Source organism: Onychostoma macrolepis, chromosome 16 (genome assembly GCF_012432095.1).
Source record: "Onychostoma macrolepis isolate SWU-2019 chromosome 16, ASM1243209v1, whole genome shotgun sequence".
In the NCBI taxonomy this organism is placed as follows: Eukaryota; Metazoa; Chordata; class Actinopteri; order Cypriniformes; family Cyprinidae; genus Onychostoma; species Onychostoma macrolepis.
In genome coordinates this window covers 24876807-24901067 of record NC_081170.1, presented here as the reverse complement: position 1 = coordinate 24901067, position 24261 = coordinate 24876807, and the positions used below count along the sequence as shown (strand labels likewise).

Below are 24261 nucleotides of genomic sequence, written 5' to 3'. Positions count from 1 at the left end.
TGCCAAAATTACTAACTTGGATCAAATAACTGTGCTGTACAGCCTTGGGTAGCATATTTTCTTTACAAAAGAGTAAATATCAATATTTTGAAGACATTTTGCTGATTATAAGTAACTTTGCAACTACATGTCAACTGCAGTCATTTGAGCTTTAGACTGTCTGCTTAAAATCTGCCAATACTTTTATAGGCATAGTTTTATAGGCATGATTCTGTTTACTATAAACTTTGCAAGTCCATGTCAACTTATTCTACTAACCTTAACCTAACAGTCTACTAATGAGAGTAAGGTGCCATGTAGTTGCAAACTTACCTTTAGTTAGTAGAATGTGTGAAATGGTCTAAAAATAAATAAAGTGTAACCATTATTTTTAATAATAATGTTTAATATTATTTTATTAGATTTTGATATTATTCATAATAACAATATCCAGTTAATGTTATACTTTATCATTCAGCTGAACCGAAAAAGGCATTTTTGACACATGTTCTTGCTCCGTTCATTCAATAAATGCACATCTTGAATGAGCGGTGTTTAGATTAAGCACCAGTGAGCATAAAGCATGGTTTAACCCTTTATCGAACTAAAAATATGGTAACACTTTAGAATAGGGAACACTTATTCACTATTAACTATGACTTTTCCCCCAATAAATTCCTCATTTGCTGCTTATTAATAGTTAGTGCGGTAGTTGTTAAGTTTAGGTATTGGGTAGGATTAGGGATGTAGAATAAGGTCATGTAGAATAAGGCATTAATATGTGCTTAATTACTACTAATAAATGGCTAATATTCTAGTAATATGCATGCTAATAAGCAACTAATTAAGAGACCCTAAAATAAAGTGTTACCAAAAATATATAATCGGAATACATGTTTAGATTATTTATATAATATTTTGAAAATGTGTAACCCAATTAAGAAGTAATTATTAGAAATAATTGAAAGTCAGTGTCTGTAACCTTATAGTGACTATATAGTTGTGATTTGTCAGCAATAACCCTCTTTTGAAATTAAAAACTACTGTCAGGATTTACTAAAGGCATGCAGTGAAAAATTAGTGATGAGAAGGCGTGGACAGTTATTTTTGAGGATGACCTTATTGCTTATGCAAGATCCTTAAAGATCCAAATATTATTGGAGGAGAGTTTTTAAGTAAATCAAGGTGATTTAGTAGGTTTCTGGTTGACAACTAACTGGTATTTGCACCATTATTTAATGTACAAAAACACGTCTTATCCCATTTAACCCTTTTAGAAAGATACTTAATTTACAGTCACTGATTACTTTTGTAATGCATTACATCCAATGCTGATCCCAAGTCTGTATGCCATTCTGGGGCCGGTTGCATAAAAGGTTTAGACTAGTCTTAAAAGTTAGCCATCTATTTTTTTTTTTTCTTTGAAACTGGCCATAATGTTTTAAATTCAGTTACATGAAATTGTAGATTAGTCTAGGTTAAATGCAAAAATAAGACGTCAAACTTGTACTTTGTACGTCAAACTTGTACTTCTTTACATAGAGGCTAAGTTTATGCAACTGGCCCCTGGTCACTATATGATCTCTCCTTCCAAGTAAAATTTTATGCTTGATTTGTCATTAGCCCACCCTGACTGTTTCAAGAACAGTGGTTCTTAACCCTTTTCACTTAAGGTCCCTGTTTGTCTGAGACTATATTCAAAATCCCTCCTATCTAAGCTGATTTGTACCTTTGTTTCTTCTGTAATAAAATAAACAAACTTAAAAGAATGATGTCTTTTTAATGTGGTACATCTTTATTTTCAGTGATTTTATCATTTTATATAAGATTATGCTAATATAACTAAATTTAAATAATATTAAGACTTACTGGGGCCCGCCTGGAAGTTTGCCGAGGCTCCCTAGTGGGCCCGTGGCCCCCTGGTTGAGAACCACTTGTTTATAAAAATTAAACACACCTCTCATCAGTATGATCCACTAATAAACAATTCAGGCTGTGTAGAATTCAAATTATGCTTAGTCACAGTAATATCCACTAATTTACACACAGCTTTGAGCATGGTGCTTTCAAACTTTTTTTTCCTTTGATATTGATTTTAGATATTTTGATAAGACTATATAAGACTATTTGTTGTTTTTTTCAGGAGCACCAGAATAACACAGTCGGCAGCACGATGCAGAACGCCATGGCTCTCCTCTGCAATCTGATTGGACAGAAGGGCACAGACCTCCGACCGTTCTACCAGCAAGGTGCAGTGCATCTGAACGTCGCTCGCTTTGATATATATCGGCCCTCCGGTTTCTAGCCTGTCTCTTGAACCAGAACACACAAACCCACACAGTCTTTTCACCCAGACACTGCCACACACATGAAAAGGGCCTGCATTCAGAGAGCTGCCCTTGTTTTGTTTTGGAGTGTTTTCATTCCATTACCAGACCCTTATTGCTCTCATCTCGCTGTCTGACTCTCGTGTGTGACTCTGATGGAGGGGGAGGGCATTCAGCTGCCTTTTTAAGGGCTTCCTCCAGATACTGCTGCTTTTATCAGCGTGGACTCTTGTGTGGCGGCCCTGTAGCCCGCATCTACTTAGTGTCCCACCCATCTAGCCCTCACATCACCCACCGTCCGGGCTTGGGCATCTAAAAAAGCCTCCCCTCGCCTCCTGTTTTCATCTGTCGCTATCTACCCAGCTACTGGGCAGCCTCTCATTCATTCTCTCATCTGCACAAGTTGCTGTCTGTTGCCTCTCTGTTCATGCCCATGCAAGGCTGGTTTTTTTTTTTCAGTTTTTTTTCCCAGCCTGCCGTGTGAATGCCCGGTCTCACCCTGACGCTTTCAGCTCTCTGTGCTGAATTATTGAGTAATGGATTCCTATAGCCTTACTCATGTTGACAGTTTTGGACCCGCTTGCCTGTCTTCGCCACACCATAGGGCGAGATGGACACTGAGGTGTGCGTGGGTGTACGTTTGTGTGTGTGTTTGTTTTTTACAAAAGGAGATGAGTCAGATTCACACACACTCTCCACATTCAACACGCTGTGAAGAGGTGGAACTGTGGTAAAAAGAGCGTCGGTTCGCAATTACGTACACACGCGGTTCTAGAGAAGGTGAGATTCACATTGACTGCATTAAGTAACATGTTCTTAGCGCGCATTATAGGAAGAGAGTGGTAGCTGGAGCTGGTAACCTTGATTTTTAACAAGTAAAACATATTCTTGCATCTACATCTTTATTGGTCTTTAAAAAAAAAAAAAAACTCTCAACCAATCAGTCTTTAGGGTTTGAATTAGGACTACAACTGCATGATTAGATCCAAAAATAATATTATGAATTTTTTGAGAAATATTGCGGTTTATTTCTTAAAGTATTTAAAGAGATGGTCCACCCAAAAATTATAATTCTGTCATTTACTCAGCATCATGTTGTTCCATTGAAAGCAAAGAGAATGAAAACTGTTTAGTTACCAACATTCTCCTTGTGTTTAGCAGAAGAAAAGTCAATCATACAGGTTTAGAATGACATTTTCATTTTTGGGTAGACCATCCCTTAAACATCTAATTGACCTATCGGTAAGCCCCGCCCCCCTTAGTTACAATTGCTCCCTCGGACAAACAAACGGAGTTGCTCACTGTCTTACAATGACAGCTGCAGTGTGAAAACCTTGTCCCACTATGGTTTTGCACAATTTTGGACACAGAAGGCCACCAAATGGGAGTTAAATATTCCATGGAGGGATTTATAAAATATTTTAAAATAAATACAGTGGGTAACTCGAAGCGAGGGTTTACAGATCACAATGCAAGCGGGAGAAGTCTCATATTACGGTTGGTCATCACGATCGCGGATGACAACATGCAGGATCAACACTGTTCATGTATCGCAGGGAACTAATAAATTAATGCACATTTAATCAGTTTAATATGGAGAGGCACTGAAATGTAGACCTTCGTTTAATGTGTTTTTAACCTACACTGTACAAGACGCGAGAACAGTCCACTATTTAGGTTTGTACGTTAGCATGGACTCACTAACTTTAATGTTAGCTAGTTTTAGTCAGAGATACCTTGCTAAAGCACAAGATAACATTAACGTTCTGCTTGAGCAGATGAAAATTGTAACTTAATGAGTGTATGTCAACCAAAAAAATTTTTTTGTCTTCATTTGTATTGGGGTTGAATACTTAGGACATTTTGCTCTGTTTTGTTTGGATTCAGGAAATGTAATAAAATAAATTATATTGCCCATCCTCTCAGGATACCTGGAATCAGTGTTACAAGTACCCCAGGCACATCGTGGTTCCATTTTTGAAGCATAAACCCCATAAAACTGATGCGAGCTTCGGATCTTCCAATGTTTCTCTATGGCGCTGAAACCTAAAGATGTCCGAGTTCCGTTCCCCGTGCAACTGATCCTCGACTGCCATTGGCTAGTCTGCATTCGAGGGGAGGAGCTTACCGAAACTTGTGGCTCTTGTTGGTATATACGCAGAACTTGGTAGGGTTGTACCAGCTGTTCGTGTGGCCTTAAGGCCTGTTCACTCCAACACAAATGTTCGGCATAAAAATCCGGTTTTCGCATGTGATTTGTCTGTTCATATATATGCAAAAAATGGCTGATGGGCTGAACAAAAATGCAAATTCACTCTCTGATTAGTAGGTGTCACTTATGGAAGAGCAGAAATAGAGAGCTACACAAAGGCAGCGGTTTGTACCTTTCCATTTCTGACACTCAACTGCATTGGTGAAGAAAGGAACGCAAACAGTATTTACATGCTTTCAGAAGCCATTCAGATGTTTGTATTTGCTTTGGTTTTTATCAGACAACACCAAATACAAGAGTACCGAGACAGAAGAGCCAGTTCTAGATCCTCTCTATTGTAGCTTAGCAAAATTGTCTGTTTGTTAGTGTCACAAAAACATCATTTTGTATAGCAGCAGCAGCTCTGGGCATGTTACCAAACGCATGGATCATATTGGTTGGCCTTTTTCACAGTGCAATATAAAAAAGATTAGAACACCAAAAAAAAACTATTAAAAAATAAATAAGTAAATCATAAAAATAAATAAATCTGTCACACTGACAGCATGTGAATGTTTATGCTGGTCTGAACAGACGTATTAACAGCTGTTCGTTCAAATTAAAATGTTTATCACACCATATTTTCTTAGTGACTACTAATCAGGTTTGTAACTAACTCTGCACATCATTTGGTTGCAACATTTGTTCTTAAGTCAAGACTAAGCTTGTTATAAGCACTCTAAATAATATGTACAATGGTTGTAAAAAAAAAATGGCATTTTGATAATATTGAGAAACCTTCAAATTTGTAAACAAGCCATATTTTAGTGTATCTGATCACACCCCCACACACACATAACTTTCAACAGAAGAAAAAAAGTTGTGAAATGAAAATCAAAGTACATTATATAAGTAATAATGCAAAAATTTGTGTATTTAAATATGTAAATAATAAATATTCTGTAATATCATCTAAAGAAGCAATTTATACTAATACAGCCAAAACGAAAAATTTACATTTCTTTATTTTATTTATTTATTTATTTATTTATTTATTTATTTATTTATTTATTTATTTATTATTTTATTACATTTTTTTGTATTTATTTATACTTATTTTATTTGTGTGTGTGTGTGTGTGTGTGTGTGTGTGTGTACCTGTTTTTCTATTCAGGTGGGGACTTAAACCTGAATACACACAGACTGATGGGGACTTTAAATTGAGGTCCCCACGGGTAAACAAGCTAATAAATCACACAGAATTAAGTTTTTTGAAAATCTAAAAATGCAGAAAGTTTCCTGTAAGGGGTAGGTTTAGGTGTAGGGTTGGTGTAGGGCAATGGAATATACGGTCTGTACAGTAGAAAAAGCATTACGCCTATGGAGAGTTCCCACAAGGATAGCAAATCAGACGTGTGTGTGTGTGTGTGTGTGTGTGCGTGTGTGTGCGTGTGTGTGTGTGTGTGTGTGTGTGTGTGTGTGTGTTAAAACCTGGCATGCAAAAGTTGACCATTTAGATCAGGTTCATGCTTTTGAGCCATTAAGAACTCTAAAAATGTAAATGAACACAAATGTCAATATCATATGTTCAAAGGAATGAGGTCTGCCATGTAAAACATCAGGCATTTACGTATTATTTCATTCATTCATTCATTCATTCTTTCTTTCTTTCTTTCTTTATGGGGGTGTGGGGTATATTCTGGATATTTTATATCTTATATATTTATATATTTTCACATAAAGATGTGTTTTTACAAGTCACTTCCTGTCTATCCACTGTAGTGAAGCTTAGCGTGAACACACACACACTCACACACACATCCCAAGCAACCCAGATAAGTAGAGGCCTGTAATGGCTTGTTTTCTGGTAGATCTGTGCACAGCACACTTCCCCATATCACAACAACCCCTCATGGACCTCTTCTTGTGTCTAAGCGGTCCAGGCTGCTGCAGGCTGGAATCAGACACAACAAACCCTGCCCTCCGCACCTGTTTTTTTTTTTACAGCACAGGGTCATCTACAAGCCATCTCATTCAGCCAGCATCGTTATCAGCACTCCTCCTCTTGGAGAGCTCTGACCCAGCACTAAATATAACCTCTACAATTAGCGCTATCTTGCTAATGCCAGTCACCTCGGCCCTGCTCTGCTCTAGAAGAGGGAAAATGCTGTAATTGGTTCTTTTAGGTGCGAGCTAGAGAGCATGGGCACGGGACGCAGACACAAGAAGTGAAAGAGGGAGTAAGAGAGTGTCAAAGAAAAAAACGAGAAAATGTGAGTCGTGTTGTGGGTTGATTGAGATGAGGAAAGAGTGAGAAAAGCGAGATGAGTTTTATAATTGGTGAGATTTTTTGGGGTGAAAGATAACAGACGGAGAAGGAATAAGCAAGAGGAAGAAACCGACAGAGAGGCTGTAGAAAACAAGAGAGTTCAGTGTTCAGAAACTACCTTGAAACTAGCTTGCCAAGTTAATCATAATTTCAAGTAGTTAAACTAGTCAACCTAACCTTTTGAAAAAGTAGTTAGTTATATTATAAGCTACTAGAAAGTAGGAGACCATACTGCCATTTAAAGGGATAGCAGTTATTTTTTATCTGCTGAACATAAGATATATTTTGAAGAATGTTGATAACCGAACAGTTTTAGTTCACATTGACTTCCATTGTATTTTTTGTCCATACAATAGATGGGAACCGAAACTGTTTAGTTTTAGGCAACGTTCTTGAAAATATCTTCTTTTGTGTTCTCCAAATGAAAGAAAGTCATACAGGGTGTGGAATGACAAAAGGGGGAATAAATGATGACAGAGTTTTAGTTTTGGGGGGACTATCCCTTTAGGACTAAGTGCAAATAGCCCGCCGAACTGTGAATGGGGTAGTCAACACTACAAAAGACGCTTGTCAGACATTAGCTCCAGTGGTGTAGATGGGAAAGTGCATAATTTTTGATGCGATCAACCCGAGTTTGAATCTGCCTTTTGCCAAACGTTTTTTCTCCCTTTTCAAGTCTCATATCACATTGCAAAGGCATTTATTTTCCAAAAAAAAAGGAAGGAAGGAAATAATCAAAAAGTTGAAAATAACGTATTGGGTAGGGTTGGGGTAGTTAGGGAGGGCTTTATCGTCCCGATAAGGTGGCATCCATTTAATAATTTGAATTAAAATTATAATTTACACTCAATACGTTATTATTGCGTACTGTTTTATAATGTACTACAATACTGAGATGCAGAAAATTGCCACTATTTGCAATAAGTAGTATAAATAGCAGAAAATCCTGCTATTTTAACATAGTGTAAATAGATTCTATAGCTATTTGCACTTAGTGTAAATAGCATATAATTAAAATTACTGTTATTTTCACTTAGTGTAAGTAACATTTTTTTTTTTTTTTTTCAAATGCACAACTATTCAATGATATTTTTGATGAGGTTTTATTGTTTGTTTGTTTTTTTGTTGCTTTGGGGGTCTTGCAGGCACCACAACAATGGCTTCTGATCTAGTCTTATTTCACTCTCTTGAGTTGAAAGCACCAGAGATTTCCACAAATGCATGCTGTAATTTACCGTTGCACGAAACAAAATTATACATGTTTTTGGAAGCTCACAGTGTATGACACAAATACATACATATCCTGTGAGCACTATTTAATGCACAAATAATGTGTTGCTGTTTGCTTTTGTTTGCATACACTCTTAAAAATAAAGGTTCAAACTGAGTGTTTCAGTGACCAGTTTCTAAAATAACCATTTTTTTCTTTCTTAGTCTGAAGAACATTTTAATAACCTAAAGAACCCTTTTCCACTATAAAGAACCTTTTGCATATAGAATTGGTCCATGGATGTTAAAGGTTCTTCATGGAACCATTAATAGCGATAAAGAATCTTTATTTTTAAGTGTAACATCTGAGACTATTATTTTGTGTCGTTTATATCAATCTTATTTTTCAATCCATATTGAGGCTGTTTAATGTTCAAATGTGCAAGATTTCCGATTCATTAGCCACTATGGGTGAATAACTAAAACAATAACAAAGGGTAGTGAACAGTAAAACTATTTGTTCCACAAACTAGTATGATTAAAGTATATAAAGAGCTGATAAAATGTGAAAACTGTGACTTGAATGCAATGTAAGTCGCTTTGGATAAAAGTGTTTGCTAAATGCATAAATGTAAAGTAACAAATTTAAATAATTTGACAAAAGATGCCAGTTTGCATAACGGACTGTTTTTGTGCAGGTGAAATAACTGAAAGCACATGACTCCTTACACTCTCATGGTAAAAATGGCCACACCCACTCTTATGTTGAAAATAAGGTGGATAAGCAGTTTAATTTGTTACATCAAGGAGCTCTAAGTCTGTTTACACTCAAAGTATGAATGGATCGTGTTTGTGTTGGAGACCATGTGTCTATAGAACACAAACACTCACTTGCAATCCACGAATGCATCTCTCAACTACTTTATGCAATTTTACAGATTGAAATGTCATAGGTATGCAGTAATTAAGTGAAGTGTTTTCTCAATTGATAAGGACATGCAGTCTCATGAGAGATGTGTTATCGTACTTTGACGTTTATGCGATGACTTAAACCTGGAAAACAAAAATAGCACAAAAAGGATAAAGATTATCCAGTTTTGTCCTTCAATTAAAATTAACAGATGCAAACATGTTCTTCAATCAAATGTGGTGTATTGTATCAGGTAACACTTTACAATTAGGTTGTTTTGTCAAAATTAATTAACTATATTAGTTAACATGAACTAACAATGAAAAAGATTAGAGAAGGGTTTTCCCTCAATAAACTCCTAATTTGCTGCTTATTGATAGTAAGTAAGGTAGTTGTTTTAGTAGTTATGTTTAGATATTGGGTAGGGTTAAGGGATCTAAAATATGGTCATACAAAAAAAGGCATTATAATGTGATTTATAAGGTAATAAACTGCTAATATGCTAGTAATATGCATGCTAATGAGTAACTAGTTAAAAGTGAATGTTTTTGCAAATGTATTGCTCTTTATTAGTTAATGTTAACAAATGGGACCTTATTGTAAAGTGGTTCATGTGTTACTGATGTTGCCTTACATTTTGGCTGGCGGCATAGTAAATTTCTTAAGAAATGTAAAATGTCCAGTTGGCACTGAGGCATTTTAACACACAAACGTGTGGCTTATTGTAAACATTCAGCTATATACCCCTGACTTTGTGTCACATATCTGCTTTCTGACTGCCGTACGAGAGAGAGAAAGAGGAATTTCCTCGTAAAACGTGAACTGCTGACTTGTTTGTTTTCGCTTTGCTCGTGGAGGCAGAAAAACATCCATATCCTAAAGTCGTATTTGCATGACTCATTTTACTGGAAGTAATAGCAATAAATTTGGTACCAAAAGAAAGTAAGTTACATAAATTTAACTGTACAGCTGTAAGCATAAATATTCAGTGTCTGGCAAGAAGCTCTCTGTGTTTGAGACAGCACTGAAATACAGCTCACAGCTCTTTTAGGACCTGCGTATGCATTTCACTTCAGTATATTTACATACAAATTTCAGAAGTAATTTTTGCACTGTGTGCATTTATGATAATTCACCTAAATTGTGAACGTTCCATGCTGCAGTTCCTGTTTCATCTGTATTTCCCCTGTATTAAAGGTGACAGCCTTGGCTGTGTTTTCTTCGTTCGGCAGTGGATTTGTATTGTTGATGGCATTGCCGTTGTATTCATCTTGCATAATTTGTCAAGCGGCGAATTACATGCGTGGGTCCTTCACCTCCGATAACTGCAGTACTAATCTCAGATAAACAGCGTGATAGCCTCAGGTCTTACTCAAGTCCTCCTGATTATTACTGCTGGGACTGGAAGACTCAACGCACACACACACACTTGCTTTCTCATGCCTTTCCCAATACACTGGAACTGGAAATTGTCTGTGTTCCAAGTGGGCACTTCAGCTTTTTAGTGTTCTTTGTGTTGAGTTTGTAGTCCCCAGGGTGCAACAATGCAGTGAATTGATAGTATCCTCTATGTTTAGCATGGAGTGTGTTCTTTCTTTGGTATAGAGAAGTAGGTCCTTCTGTGTGTGTTTGGATATATTGATCACCTGGTAGAAGGTGTGTTCAAGGTGGCATGTGATGATATCAAATTGTCACATCACGATAATTGCTAAAGCTTTTTAGTATTGAATTAGGTTGAAGAACTTAAGTGTTATTCTCTTAATAACACATTTAATAACGTTTTTATATAACAAAATAAACATTTAAATTCAAAATGTAGAATATTTAAAATTGATTAAAGTGCAAAAGAACACAACTGTAAAGAACAATAATAAGGAATCAAGGGCTAAATCCTAGAATTTCCTAAGTGGAATTCTTGAAAAACTTTCATAATACCATGATAATCATAAAAAGCACACAATATTGTTATTACAACCAGCTTGACGACCGCTTAGCATTGCATTTTAAATGCCTTATGGTTTGTTTGTTTTTCCCTCCCCCCATTTTTTGTACCCTTTTGTACCCCTTGTGTACACTGCTACAGTAAACGTGTAAATCTTCTTAAGTTTTGTCTAAAGATCTTTCTCTTATCTTAAAGGGCTAGTTCACCCAACAATGAAAATTAACCCATGATTTACTCACCCTCAAAGCATCCTAAGTGTAGGCTTATATGACTTTCTTCTTTCAGACGAATCCATTCAACGGCAGTAGGTGGGTGTTTTTATTTATTTATTTTTTTCTATGCATTTTTGCATCGATGTGCTGTGCATACGTCCTACATCATCCGCCCAGAACGGCTTCTGCATATGCATATGACAGTTAGCGGAAGTGAGAGAAAAGTGTTTATAACATTTGAAATATGGATATTTTTCTTGCAATATTGCATTGATTCGCTACAGGAGGCCTTTAAGGCTGATTTGTCTGCAAGTTCGTTTGGGTGCGTATGGCAAATATGACGTCATTGCAGTGTTGGCGGAAGTGCGTGCGACCTCATTTTGCGTAGCGGTGTGCACGGCATTTTTTTTGTAACTTTCTGCACAGCTCCGCTTCCGAAGATGCACGACTTCATGGCAACTCTAGCCAAACAGGCACGTCTGTGCCAGTATTTGTGTGAAACAGAAGCAGTTTGATGTGAAGTTCAAACTCCATCAGGTGCTTTTTGACGCTTTGAGGGAAAACAATGCATTGTTTTTTTGCATAGTTTGTCCAATAAGGCTTTTTAATAGAAGTACGTTTTAATGTTATTGTATAAAAATTTAATTAGAATTCATTTAGATACTATTTATACACTGTTTGCTTAAAGTTGTCTTGTTTGATGCAAAATAAACCCAATAGTTTAAGATTATTTTAATCAGTTTGTACATAAAGAAATTATTCATTCATCAACTCATTCATCACGCGAGAAGTCTTGTACCAGCAAATGACTTCTTCTCAGTGGTGATTCCCGATGGTTTTAGAGGACAATTACTCCTCGTCACCCCCTGTCCTTTCAAAGAATAGTACAAAGGTGAACACGATAAGTATAAAAGCCTCGTCCGTTTGGGAAGGTGCGCGCGCAGTCAGCAGAGGCTCGTGGAGCAGAGCTAGGCGAAAGTATAAATCCCGCTTTATTCACCTACCGGAGCCTTGTGAGGCAAGTTTTATTATGGATGGATGCGCTTTATTTGACTACTTTTGGACTGTTGAAAAAAACACCCATCTAGTACAATTCTATAGCTTGGAAGAGCAAGGATAATTTTTAATATAACTCTGATTGGATTTGTCTGAAAGAAGAAAGTCATATACACCTTGGAAGCTATAACAATGTTTCATTAATCTAGTCCCAGAACATTTTTAGTCGATATTAAAATGTAAAATGTTAAAGTGTAAACAAATGTTTGAAAATATATATTAAATCTTTAAGTATTTAAATATTTGGTGTTGTTTGATTAAACACCATAGCAAATAGAAAAATCTGAGCTGATCACTTTGAAATATATGCATTTAAAATGCACAGTCGCTTCCTTCCAGAAATACAAACTAAGAAAAATGTATGATTTACAATGCACTGAAGAAATGTTGTCCAAACAATTGTTTTCTAGAGCAAGAATGTTACCTCCCCCTAGGGGTGTGTGATATATATCATCTGTGATTAATATCGTAATTGTTGATTTAACAATGTGCGATTTGACATTATCAAGTATTTTGCAAAAACCATTCAAAACACCCCTACAGAGTGCACGCATTCATTACGTGAAGTCTAGACTAATGTGAGTGCGCATTTAGACTATGCATCACAATCACTGCATGATTCAAGTCTAATAAAATGCCTTTAGATTGATCACAAAGTTCATGATATGGGGACAGAAAATGCATATTTATATCTATATATTTAATATAGTTAATCAACATTACAAAAAGAGTGCTGTTTTTTTCTCCAAAAATTCCCATGATTACAAATGTTTTTAAAATGTTTTACAACAGTTAAAAAAACAAGAAGTTAATTAAGAGACTTACGTTTCATATTACCTGTTTTTTTTTTGTTTTTGTTTTTTGTTTTGTTTTTTCATTTCGACAACAAAAATAATTCCAAACACAGCCACAGCATTGATTTGCGTCTCTGAGCAACATAATGGTGTTTCATTCCTGAATGAATCAACTGTTTAAATGATTTGGTTCAATCGCAATGACTCACTTATTAACAGTGACTTGCTGCCACCTACTGGCAGTTTTAATTTCACATTCAAAGTATCTTTTATTATTTAAAACATTTTATGTTTAATATATCAAAACATTATTTATACATTTGTAATTGCATGTTAAACGCATTCATGTCCTGCATTAAACAGTGTAAATACAACTTTAGGAGTCAGCTGTCCATGGTAGTCCTCAAGATAACAGCACAACATACTTAGGAAAATATCATCTAATTATTGTTATCGATAAAATCCCAGAAAATATCAAGATATTATTTTTTTCAATATCGCACACCCCTACCTCCCCCTAAATTATAAACACCACATACACCTGTAATTGTCACCATTACTAAAATGGTTATGGTTTTAACAGTAACTGATATTATGACAGAAATGTTACAGTTTCATATTAAATCTAATAGGGCAAATCAGTTAAACTATATATGTGGCTGTGAAGTGTGACTTTGCTATGTGATGTAAGCTATATTAGTTATGTTTTAAAAGGTGCGAGCTCTTTCACCCTGGCTTCCTGTTTTCAATGGGAAATGCATCAAGACATTGAGGGAAACTGTGCTCATCAAGTCAATTTATAAGGACTTTCAGTCACATCTTCCTGCATTGCTCTAATACTGCAATTCAGTTCACTTTGAATGCATAGTTTATCTTAATAACAGGAAAATGCAGAACTTAGCTCCACCTGTAGTAGCAATGTAATTTGTATAGTAGCAGTATTAAAAATCTCGTGCACCCACCTTGCAGTCTATATCTAGTGATCTAGGTGACAGATCACAGGGCTCCAGACTCATTCTTCCCACTGTTTGCTCTTTTGCAACTAACTTTCTCAGTTGGTCGCACGAGCACATGATGTTGTTGTCTTTTTTTTTTTTTCTTTTTTTTTTTTTTGTTACAACATGGGATTAATCAATGCATGCTGATGAACTTTTATAATAGTTTATAGTTGTATGGAAATGAAAGTGGTTAACATTCAACCTGTTCTTTTTCATCAGTAGTATTATTTGTGATTTGATTTTTGTGAACGGGAGTTCCTCTTTTGCTATGTTATAAGCTGCAGGCTTCGGATGCTTTCACTTTCGAATCCGCGATCTTGTCAAGTTTTACAAGGACTTTTTCTTGCATGTATACATCTTTCACTTTTTAAGACTAAAGCAAAAGATGGATTCATTGTTATTCTTAATTAAAAAGCACAACAATAATAAAATGACAAACTAGCTTACAAAACGTTTATTAACAATTAACAAAAAAAATAAGATGAGGCATGGCATACACCACATTCTGTATTATATACCGACAAATAAATTACAGAATGTTTAGCAAACACTAAGGAATCAAAAAAAAAAAAAGAGAGCCTCTATAGCATAACGTGAGGTAAACAGCAAAGATAACAAGCTTTTCAAAATGAAAACAAAAAGAAAAGTAAAACTAAACTTGCTGTCGGTGACAGTGCTTGCATGTATTTTTCCCCACAAGAATACCAGCATGTTCACCTTCTCTGGTTTAAGCGGCCTTTTACTTTACTTTAGCATGAAAACCATCCATCGTTTCCTCAATATTCACGTCTTTTTGCTGCGCGCACCTTCATGCTCCTGCTGAAGCGGCGAGCATAAACCAGGCTCTACACTTGAAGCACTGCGCAGTTCAAAGGAGTAGTGCGGTTTAGTTATGCTTTCAGTTTCATTTGCCGTTTGATGTTTCACATATGCAACAGAAATGGCAGCGCTTATGAGTTGAATAACGCGGTGGTCGAGCCAGTGCAACCGCACACAAAATTTCGTCGCACAGGCAGAAAAAATGGTCGCAGTCTGAAGCCCTGGATCATACCATAGACACTTAGCAAAGAACGGAGAGATGAACACATTCAATGTTAATATTCAACAATACTGAGAAAGAAGGCCATGATAAGGTGAAGGCTGCTTTTGTGGAAAATCATGTATTTCTTGTGTCATTTGGAACAAAAAGGACTTTTATGTTTTGTATCTCAGACTTATATTGTAAAAGAATGTTCAGAAATTACTATCAAGGAACGAGTACTCATTTGTGCTTATTTGTATTGTGCAGTGCACTTAATATATAAATCCAAGGTCTGCCATTCATGCTGCTCCCCTGAATTAATTAAAATAGATATTACCCATTATAGTACAGTGGAGTTAAGTAAAAAGTTATTTTCCATTTCCTTTTTTGGTGTCCTTTAACCCCTTAACTGTCACTCACAGTTTTGAACACAGACATGATAGTGCACTATCCAAATTTATTTTTTTATAATTCATGAATGAAAACATTTTCCAACGTGATTTTGATGTACCATTTCCATGGTAATGCAATGTCTGATTTTAAAATGGGTTTCAAAGGATGAAGTTTGAGATTTTAAGTTTTCAACTGATATATAATTTCTTATGATTTCTAAAGCGTGATAGAGAAAAAGGCAAAAAAGAAGACTTTCTGTGACAAAGGTCAGAACTCCTGTTACGATGTAGATTTTCAGGTGCACTCTTGTAATAAATTAATCTATTACTTTTCCTACATAATTATTTTACAAAAAAGTGGTAAAATACCTATTTAGGAGTCTTAGACCTTTCCAACGATATATAGTTTGTCATGATTAGATTAGGATTTAATTGTAAAATAGTGAAGTAAACGTAGGCGTCCCACAGGGTGGACGGTGACAGTTAAGAGGTTAAGTTAAATAACCGTTAAAGTTTTAAATGAGAAGACTTCAGTATTTGTCTTTACTTCTGGTCTTTTGCAAGTTTAGGTTAGTCTACATTTTCGGTAACACTTTATTTTAGGGTCTCTTAACTAGTTGCTTATTAGCATGCATATTACTAGAATATTAGCCATTTATTAGTAGTAATTAAGCACATACAGTATTAATGCCTTATTCTACATGACCTTATTCTACATCCCTAATCCTACCCAATACCTAAACTTAACAACTACCTTACTAACTATTAATAAACAGCAAATTAGGAATTTATTGAGGGAAAAGTCGTAGTTTATAGTGAATAAGTGTTCCCTATTCTAAAGTGTTACCGCATTTTCATTTGAAAGGTCATTTGAACCTGAATCATGTGGCTTTGGATTTTAAGCAGAATGTAGTCTCACTTATGAGGATTTAAGGAATTTATTTGAATGCCGAAAATAAACTTTGATAACTGAATCCCAGGTACAGTCCCAGGTCTGTGTTTGCATTTATGGCTCAACAGACTTAGTAGTTTTTTGTTGTTGTTGTTGTTTGTTTTTTCCTGCTAGACACAAATATGTGGAACAAAAATAAAATCAGGAATAAACTGATCAGTGTTAAACTTTAGTCATTTGCATATTTACAAAGTATACAAATATATTTTGTGGATATACAAACCGACCATCACAGCTATCCCATAAATATATGGTTACCGAATGAAACTTTAGTTGTGCAACATATTACAATGTTATTAAAATGGTTTCCTGTTATGGCAAAGCTGAATTTTGTAGCAGTCATTACTCCAGTCTTCAGTGTCACGTGATCCTTCAGAAATTCTAATATGCTGATTTGGTGCTCAAGAAACATTTCTTATTATTATCAATGTTGAAAACAGTTGTGCTGCTTAATATTTTTTGTAGAAACAAACTTGGTTACTATCGTAACCTCGGTTCCCTGAGATACGGGAACGAGTACTGCATCTTACTAGACGCATATGGGGAAAACTCCTTTTTCTCCGATAACTGAAGCCTTTTTTAATAACGCAGTATTACTGCATGGCCATTGGTTCGGCAGTACCATAGCACGGCAAGGAACACAGTACCTATATCTCAGGGAACCGAGGTTACGATAGTAACAGAGTACGTTCCCTTTCGATACTTCACTCGTACTGCGTCTTACTAGACGCATATGGGGAACCAGTACAACCACACCATGCTATGGTAGGGGAAGACTGAATAACTAACTTGCCATGGGCACTAGGGCTGGGCTATATGGCCTAAAAAAAAAATCCGATTCACGATTTAAATCAATTCATACCCGGGGGGGGATCACGAAACCCTACCAAAACTCTAATATGGCAATGCGCGGGGAGGGCTGAGCCCATTCGGGACTACGGGAGCCCAGAGGGGAGCGCCGTCGGCGGATGTTAGAGAGAAAACCGATTTTCATTCAAGCAAATCGACGTAAACTACACATTCGAATTAATCGATAAAATCTATTTATCACCCAGCCTTAATGGGCACCGAAGGGCCCAGGGGACAAGTAGTAGAAGCCCTCGAAGCAGCGGGTCGAACTCATTGAGTTCGACTCATTGAGTACCCGGCCAGGGTAATTGTCCCAAGGGGGACCTATACAGCATCGGCACCCTGGGGGGCCGAGAGCGCAGAAGTAAGCAATACTGTCAAGTCAGGCGTGCTACGGACGAGCTCTGCACAGTGCTGGTCCCACCTGTTAAGGTTCACGTCCATTCAAACAGAAAGGACCCGTGCTTGTAAGGCAGGGACTTCCAGGTTATAAAACCTAGCAAATGTGGACGGCGAGGCCCAGCCGGCCGCCGCACATATTTCTGCGATGCACACTCCTCTAGACCACGCCCACAACGAGGCAACGCCTCTTGTGGAGTGTGCTCGTACTCCAATGGGGCAGTGCAGGCCCAAGGAAGAGTAAGCTAGCGTAATAGCGTCAACTATCCATCTTCAAAGTCTCTGCTTTGTGACCGCATGCCCTTTGGTTCAGTCATCGAAGCAAACGAAGAGCTGTTCCGTCTGCCTAAAGGGGGCAGAACGCTCCAGGTAGATTCTCAGTGCCCTAACGGGGCAGAGTAAATTCAGCTCCTAGTCCTTGTCTGAGGGAGGAAGCGCAGTGAGCGAAGTGAGAGCACCTTCGGTACATAACCGTGCCTTGGCTTTAGGACGACCTTGGAGTTGTTAGGCCCAAATTGAAGGCAGGTGGGGCTCACAGAGAGCGCCTGCAAATCTCCCATTCGCTTGACCGATTCTAGCGCCAGTAGCAAAGCAGTCTTTAGCGACAGGGGTCAGAGGTCGACAGACTGCAGCGGCTTAAAGGGAGGGCCCTCAGAACAGTAGGCAGATCCCAAGTAGGGACTGTGAAGGGGCGAGAAGGTTTCAGCCTCCTGGACCCCTTCAGAAAGCGAACAACTAAGTTGTTCCTGCCCACCGACTGGCCTGCTATAGCAGTGTGCAAGGATGCTATAGCCGCTACATAGACCTTGAGCGTGGACGGGCAGCGCCCCTTGTCCAGCAGCTCTTGCAGGAAGGACAGTATCAGCGATATGTCACAGGAAAATGGGTCTGCATCATGGGTTGAGCACCAGGCGGAAAAGACAGACCATTTAAGGGCGTAGAGACGTCTCGTAGACAGGGCTCTAGCCTGAGTGATTGTGTTTTGAACACTCTCGGGGAGGTCCATGAGCTCCCATCGAGAGGCCAAAGGTGCAGAGCCCACAGCTTGGGCCGGGGATGCCACAATGTTCTGTTTGCCTGAGAGAGGAGGTCCCATCTCAGGGGAATGGGCCAAAGGGCTGCGGTGAGCAGCTGAGACAGCTCTGAGAACCAATGCTGGTTCCTCCAGAGCGGGACCACTAAAAGAACTTTGTGTCTGTGTTCCCTGATTCGTCTGATGACCTGCGGGATCAGAGCGATCGGGGGAAAAGCATAAAGGAGGAGGTTGGGCTAGTCGTGGGCCAACACGTCCATGTCCTTCGAATAATAGGTCAGGCAATGAGAGTCATCTTTTGAGGCAAACAGGCCGACCTCTGCCTTGCCAAAGATCTCCCAGATCTCCTGAACCACTTGCGGATGGAGCGTCCACTCCTCTGAGGGGACGTTGCTCCGTGACAGCATGTCTGCACCCTGGTTCAGTCTGCCTGGCACATGCGTTGCTCTCAGCGGACGCAGGTTGTGCTGAGACCATACCAAGAGGCACTCCAGTAGAAGGAGGAGGCACCTCGAGGAGAGCCCCCCTTGGTGATTTATGTAGGCTACCACGGTCATGCTGTCTGAACGGACCAAAACGTGGTGCCCCTTTAGGTCTGGTAAGAAGGTATGAAGGGCTCGACACACTGCCAGTATTTCCAGGCAGTTGATGTGGAGACTTCCTTCCTCTGCCAACCACAGGCCGAAGGCCGGTTGGCCCTCGCACAGAGCTCCCAACCCGTGTTGGACGCATCTGTCGAGACCACCTTTCTCCTGCATACTATTTCCAAGGGCACACCCTGTTCCATCCACTGATGACACTTCCAAGGGCTCAGGGCTTCGCTCTGGCATGACCGCCGCCCTCATTTGGGCTGAGTCGAAAACTATTCCCAGGAACGATATTCATTGGCTGGGGGACATTGCGCTCTTGGCAAAGTTGACCCTGAGTCCCAGGCGCTCTAAGTGGCTGAGGAGGGACCTGTGCGACAGCAGTTCCACCTCTGACTGGGCGAGAACAAGCCAGTTGTCGAGGTAGTTGAGAATGCAGATTCCCATCTGTCTCAGAGGGCAAAGAGCCGCGTCCATGCACTGTGTAAAAGTGTGGGGAGCCAGGGACAGCCCAAAGGGCAGAACCGTGTATTGTTAAGCCACACCCTCGAAGGCGAATCTCAAGAATGGCCTGTGATGGGGGGCTATCTGGATGTGAAAGGAAGCGTCTTTCAGATCCAGAGGAAAGAATCAGTCCTCTGGGCGTATTTGCGAGAGGATCTGTTTCAATGTAATCATCCTGAATGGCCGTCTCATGAGGGCGCGGTTCAGGAGCCTTAGATCGAGGACGGGCCGCAGGCCACCATCCTTTTTGGGCACGAGGAAGTAACGGCTGTTGAAGCCTGACTTGCTCTGGGCTGGGGGGACCGTTTCTACGGCTCCCTTTGCCAGCAAAGTCATCACCTTTGAGCGCAGGACGTGTGCGTCTTATCTCAGAGGTGGGAACCAAGCCGCTGAAGCACGGGGGTCTTCGAGTGAACTGCAGTGAGTAACCTCGTTTTATTATCCCCATCACCCAATCTGACACTCCGGTGATGGCCTGCCAGGCCTCTGCCCGTTTGACAAGGGGTTGGATTGACTTGTTGTGATTTGCTCTCTTTTTGAGAATGTTTGTGTTTTATTTGTTCCGCTATCAGAGCGGTAGGTGATTTGGGCACTTGGTACAGTGACTGCAGAAAACACATCACCCTCGGCACCCAGAACTGGACGGGGTACTTGGAGGTTCAACCGAGGCAGATTGGGGGGTGGTCCGGTAACTGCGGGACTTAGCCCCCTCCTCTTCCTGTCCCACAGATCAGGATGACGCCTTGGGCGCCTGGTCCAGCACAATCTTGGGCCGGGGTCCCTGGCACTTAGGAGGCGGGCGGCGTCTAGCTGAATGAGAATGATCTCGGGGCTCCGGCTGGGGAGCCGGTGGCGCAGTCTTCACGAGCTGGGGAGTCGGCGCCGATCTGGGTAGACTCAAGCCAGCTGCAGAGCTCCACAAACCCGTCCACAGTGGGTCCAAACAGGCCGGTGGGGGAGACTGGTGAGTCCAGAAAAAAGGGGACTTTGTCCACATTCTTTCTCGCCGTCAGCGTCAACCACAGGTGGCGCTCGAGCACCACTAAGCTGGCCATGGACCTGCCTATCGCAGTTCGGCGTCCGTGCTCAGCTTGGGCTCGCTGGGCTCCACAGACTGAAGGAGGGCGGGGTCACCAACCGAGCCCGACAGCTCCTCAGCGTCTGATGCAGTCAGTGACACGCTGTCATCCAGCACCTCATCTTCACTTCCCACGAACAAGACCAGGTCGCTCGCAGCCGCAGAGGGACGTTGGTCTGGACGGGAGAAAAAGACGGGCAGAACCTCTCTCGTGGGAGAGAGTGAGGTACGCGGGGTCTGATCCAGCGTAAGCTCACTCGTCTCGGGGCGCTTGCGAGAAGGGCTTCAAGTCTCATATATCAGAGAAGAGATGTCATCGCTGAAGGAGAAGAAATCTGAGGATCCTATGGTGATGCGGCTGCTTATATAGCTGCATATATAGCCATTCTGGCGGGCTTTGGCGGGCATCGCCGCCATAGGCTCATGCAGCAGTGCCGCCGAGCCATTGGTTCGTCTTTAAAGGCTTCAGTTATCGGAGAAAAATAAGTTTTCCCCATATGCATCCAGTAAGACGCAGTACGAGTAAAGTATCAAAAGGGAACTGTATTTTTTTTCTTTCCAGGATTCAAGATCAAACTAACAGCATTTGTTTGAAATAGAAATCTTGTGTAACATTGTGTAAAGTCTTTGCTGTTGCTTCTGATCAATTGAGTGTGTTTTTGCTTAATAAAAGTATTCATGTAAAAAAAACCCTACTGACTCCACACTATACAAACACACTACAACTGTTTATATTGTAATTTAAGTAAAATCTGATTATTTAAAGCTGCAGTCCGTAACATTTTTTGTTAAAAAATGATCCGAAATAAATTTTTGAGCAAGTATATAACCAGCCATTGTTCAAAAATATCCTTACCTTAGCCCGATTCACAACGGTAAGCTTATAATAATGTTTTCTAATTTGAGTGGTTCGGGTAGGTTTTCGCGGGAAATTCAAGCATGACGTCGCATTATTACATCACATCTGTAAACATAAAGTTTTTGTCCTGGCTTGTAGGCTATATCGCATGTGATGATGCTGTAGGTGGCAGATTGTTTATAGTCTTTTCTCACAGCAGCTGGAATAATTAATTTTATCATTTTGATGGCAGATTGTAATCCAGAAAGGATTATGTGTTTATGAAACATGTAAGTGACTGAAATTAGATTATATTCCAGTTTTAAATGTGCATGTGGTTACAGATAGCCTATGTGGGATTACACAAGTTTTGTATTTTAAAGACAACCAGTTCTAAAGAAGAAGCTTTTTGGGTTAAAAGAATTTCTTTATATGAAATTCGAATGGTATTAGAGATTAGACTGTAAATAAATTGAAATCTACACACTACATACATGTCACACAATGCTGATGTTGTTAACAGTTTGAGAACAAAGTATAACAATAATAACAATTTGCATGTTTAATTTGATATGCGCTAACCGATCATTAGATTTAATCAGCATTGGTAGCGCGATTTATTATAATATTTTTTCCCTCAGTTGGTTAGAACAAAAGAGGCAGACTTGTTAGTTTATTGTTCAGATGACAGTATCCAGTGAAAATTCTTATTTATGCCGATGCACAACCTACGTAAAGAAAATTATCTGCAAATAACTGCAATTGTAGGTTTCAAACAGAGATGGCATCAACTTTTGGACTGCAGCTTTAAGTTAAGCTTCAAATTCCTGTCTACCTTACAATGTTTTCCACCATAAACTGAAAATCTTGATACTTTATGCTTCATTACTCCATATAACTATGACCATTTCAAACAGTATATTGAGTGTAATGTAATTTGCAAAAGACAGGCAGTTGTTTACTCAATTAGCAGATATCTTAAGTCAGATGGGTTATGTTTGTGTCCATCAGATGGACGATCAGAGCAGATGGGATGTATAGAAGAATGATTTTGTTTGCGTTTATCTCTTCTCAGGTGCGATTGAGGTGGTATGTAATGTCTTTGTGGAAGTCTCTGGTGTGTATCTGGAGAGAGAAATGCACTCAGGGCTGAAGAGCTGCTCTTCTCTGCTCCTCTGTCTGCTGGACATCGTCCACTGCCTGCTCAAAAACCTTTCGTCTGTAGTCCGACTAGCCCTGCAGGTAACATTCTCTCTATTTTACTTTTGGTTTGCTGATGTAAGTTAAATAAAAATATAAAAAGACAAAATATATAGAGTTTGTAAATTATTAATAATTTTGTGAAAGAATGTTTCCCTGCCGCCTGTGTATCCTGTTAAAGGGCAGTTCTGTCTCATTTTGGTCTAATTATAGTGAAAAGAAAAGACAACAACAATCCCTGTTCACACGGATCCACAAAAACTCTTTATTGCGCTTGCCAGGTAGTTGGTGATGTCAATTCGTTTAAAAAAAAAAAAAAAGTGTCATTTGGTCAGTATTTGTCTTTTGAATACCTAGAATACCTGTGCTGAAAGGTGCTCCACGCATTCTGTTTATCATTATTTACAGGCCTCCAAAATACTCTCCAGCCTTTGTTGAAGAATTCACAGAACTGTTATCATTGATTTCCTCAGAGTTTGACTGTTTTGCTATTGCAGGGGATTTTAATATTCACATAAATAATGCAGAAATCAAAACTACAAAAGAAATTATAACTGTTTTAAGCACTTTTGACCTGATTCAGCATGTGCATGGACCTACACACAATCGCGGACACACTCTAGATTTACTCATCAGTAGAGGTCTAAACATTTCATCCATTGTTATTAAGGATGTAGCACTATCTGATCACTTCTGTATTTTCTTTGATATATTGATCTCTGTTACCACTGAACCTAGATCTGTCTCTGTCAGAAAGAGATGCATTAACGAGAACACTGGTGCACTATGTATGAAGGCTATATCTTTAACACCAAGCATTTCTGCAGGCTCTGTTGATCTTCTCCTGGATTCACTTAACTCAAAAGTTAAGAATGTTATTGATGATATTGCTCCTGTAAAGGACAGCAAGAAGAATGACAGACAAAAATCATCTTGGAGAAAATCAACAGCAGTTCAGAGTAGTGTTGTCAAAAGAACCGGTATTTCTGTACCAAGTCGGTACTAAAAAAATGAAAACATCACAGTACCAGGTTTTTTTAGGTACCGAGTACCCGGTTAACCCAGTTCTTGCTGCGCTATCCGAAAGGTGCGCAGATATGCTCTCTTCATGTAAGCACTGAGACGTAGCGACATCAAGAGGAGGAAACGCATCAAAAAAAATAAAATAAAAAAAAAATACTTTAAAGACCAATACCCGGAGCAAATGAAAGAGTTCAAGCAGGTAAGTTTCAGTTTAATATTTAAAATAAGATCTTCTGTTATGAATATTATTCCATATTTTAATTTGAATGTCGGATTGAAATAAACAAACATCGCCGTTATTAGCGGAGTTAATCGTTAGCATAAGTGCGGCTAATAAGCATTAGAATGAATTTTCTTTATTAACTATTTAATGCACCTATAACTTTTATTAGAACTTTTATTTAAAAACAGGAGGACATGATGGTATTTGCTATTTTC

At 39.0% G+C, this 24261-nt stretch overlaps 1 protein-coding gene across 3 annotated transcripts in view; it reads left to right on the top strand.

Moving 5' to 3' along the window:
- Nucleotides 1–24261, top strand: part of ulk4 (unc-51 like kinase 4) — a 215500-nt gene that overhangs the window by 131745 nt on the left and 59494 nt on the right. For 2 of the 3 annotated variants that reach the window (XM_058746124.1, XM_058746123.1), the window contains exons 32-33: nucleotides 2123–2228; nucleotides 22676–22842. In XM_058746124.1, the coding sequence (XP_058602107.1) occupies nucleotides 2123–2228; nucleotides 22676–22842 (273 nt within the window). The remainder of the gene's footprint in view (nucleotides 1–2122; nucleotides 2229–22675; nucleotides 22843–24261) is intronic. The other variant, XR_009266289.1, reaches the window with a different exon arrangement.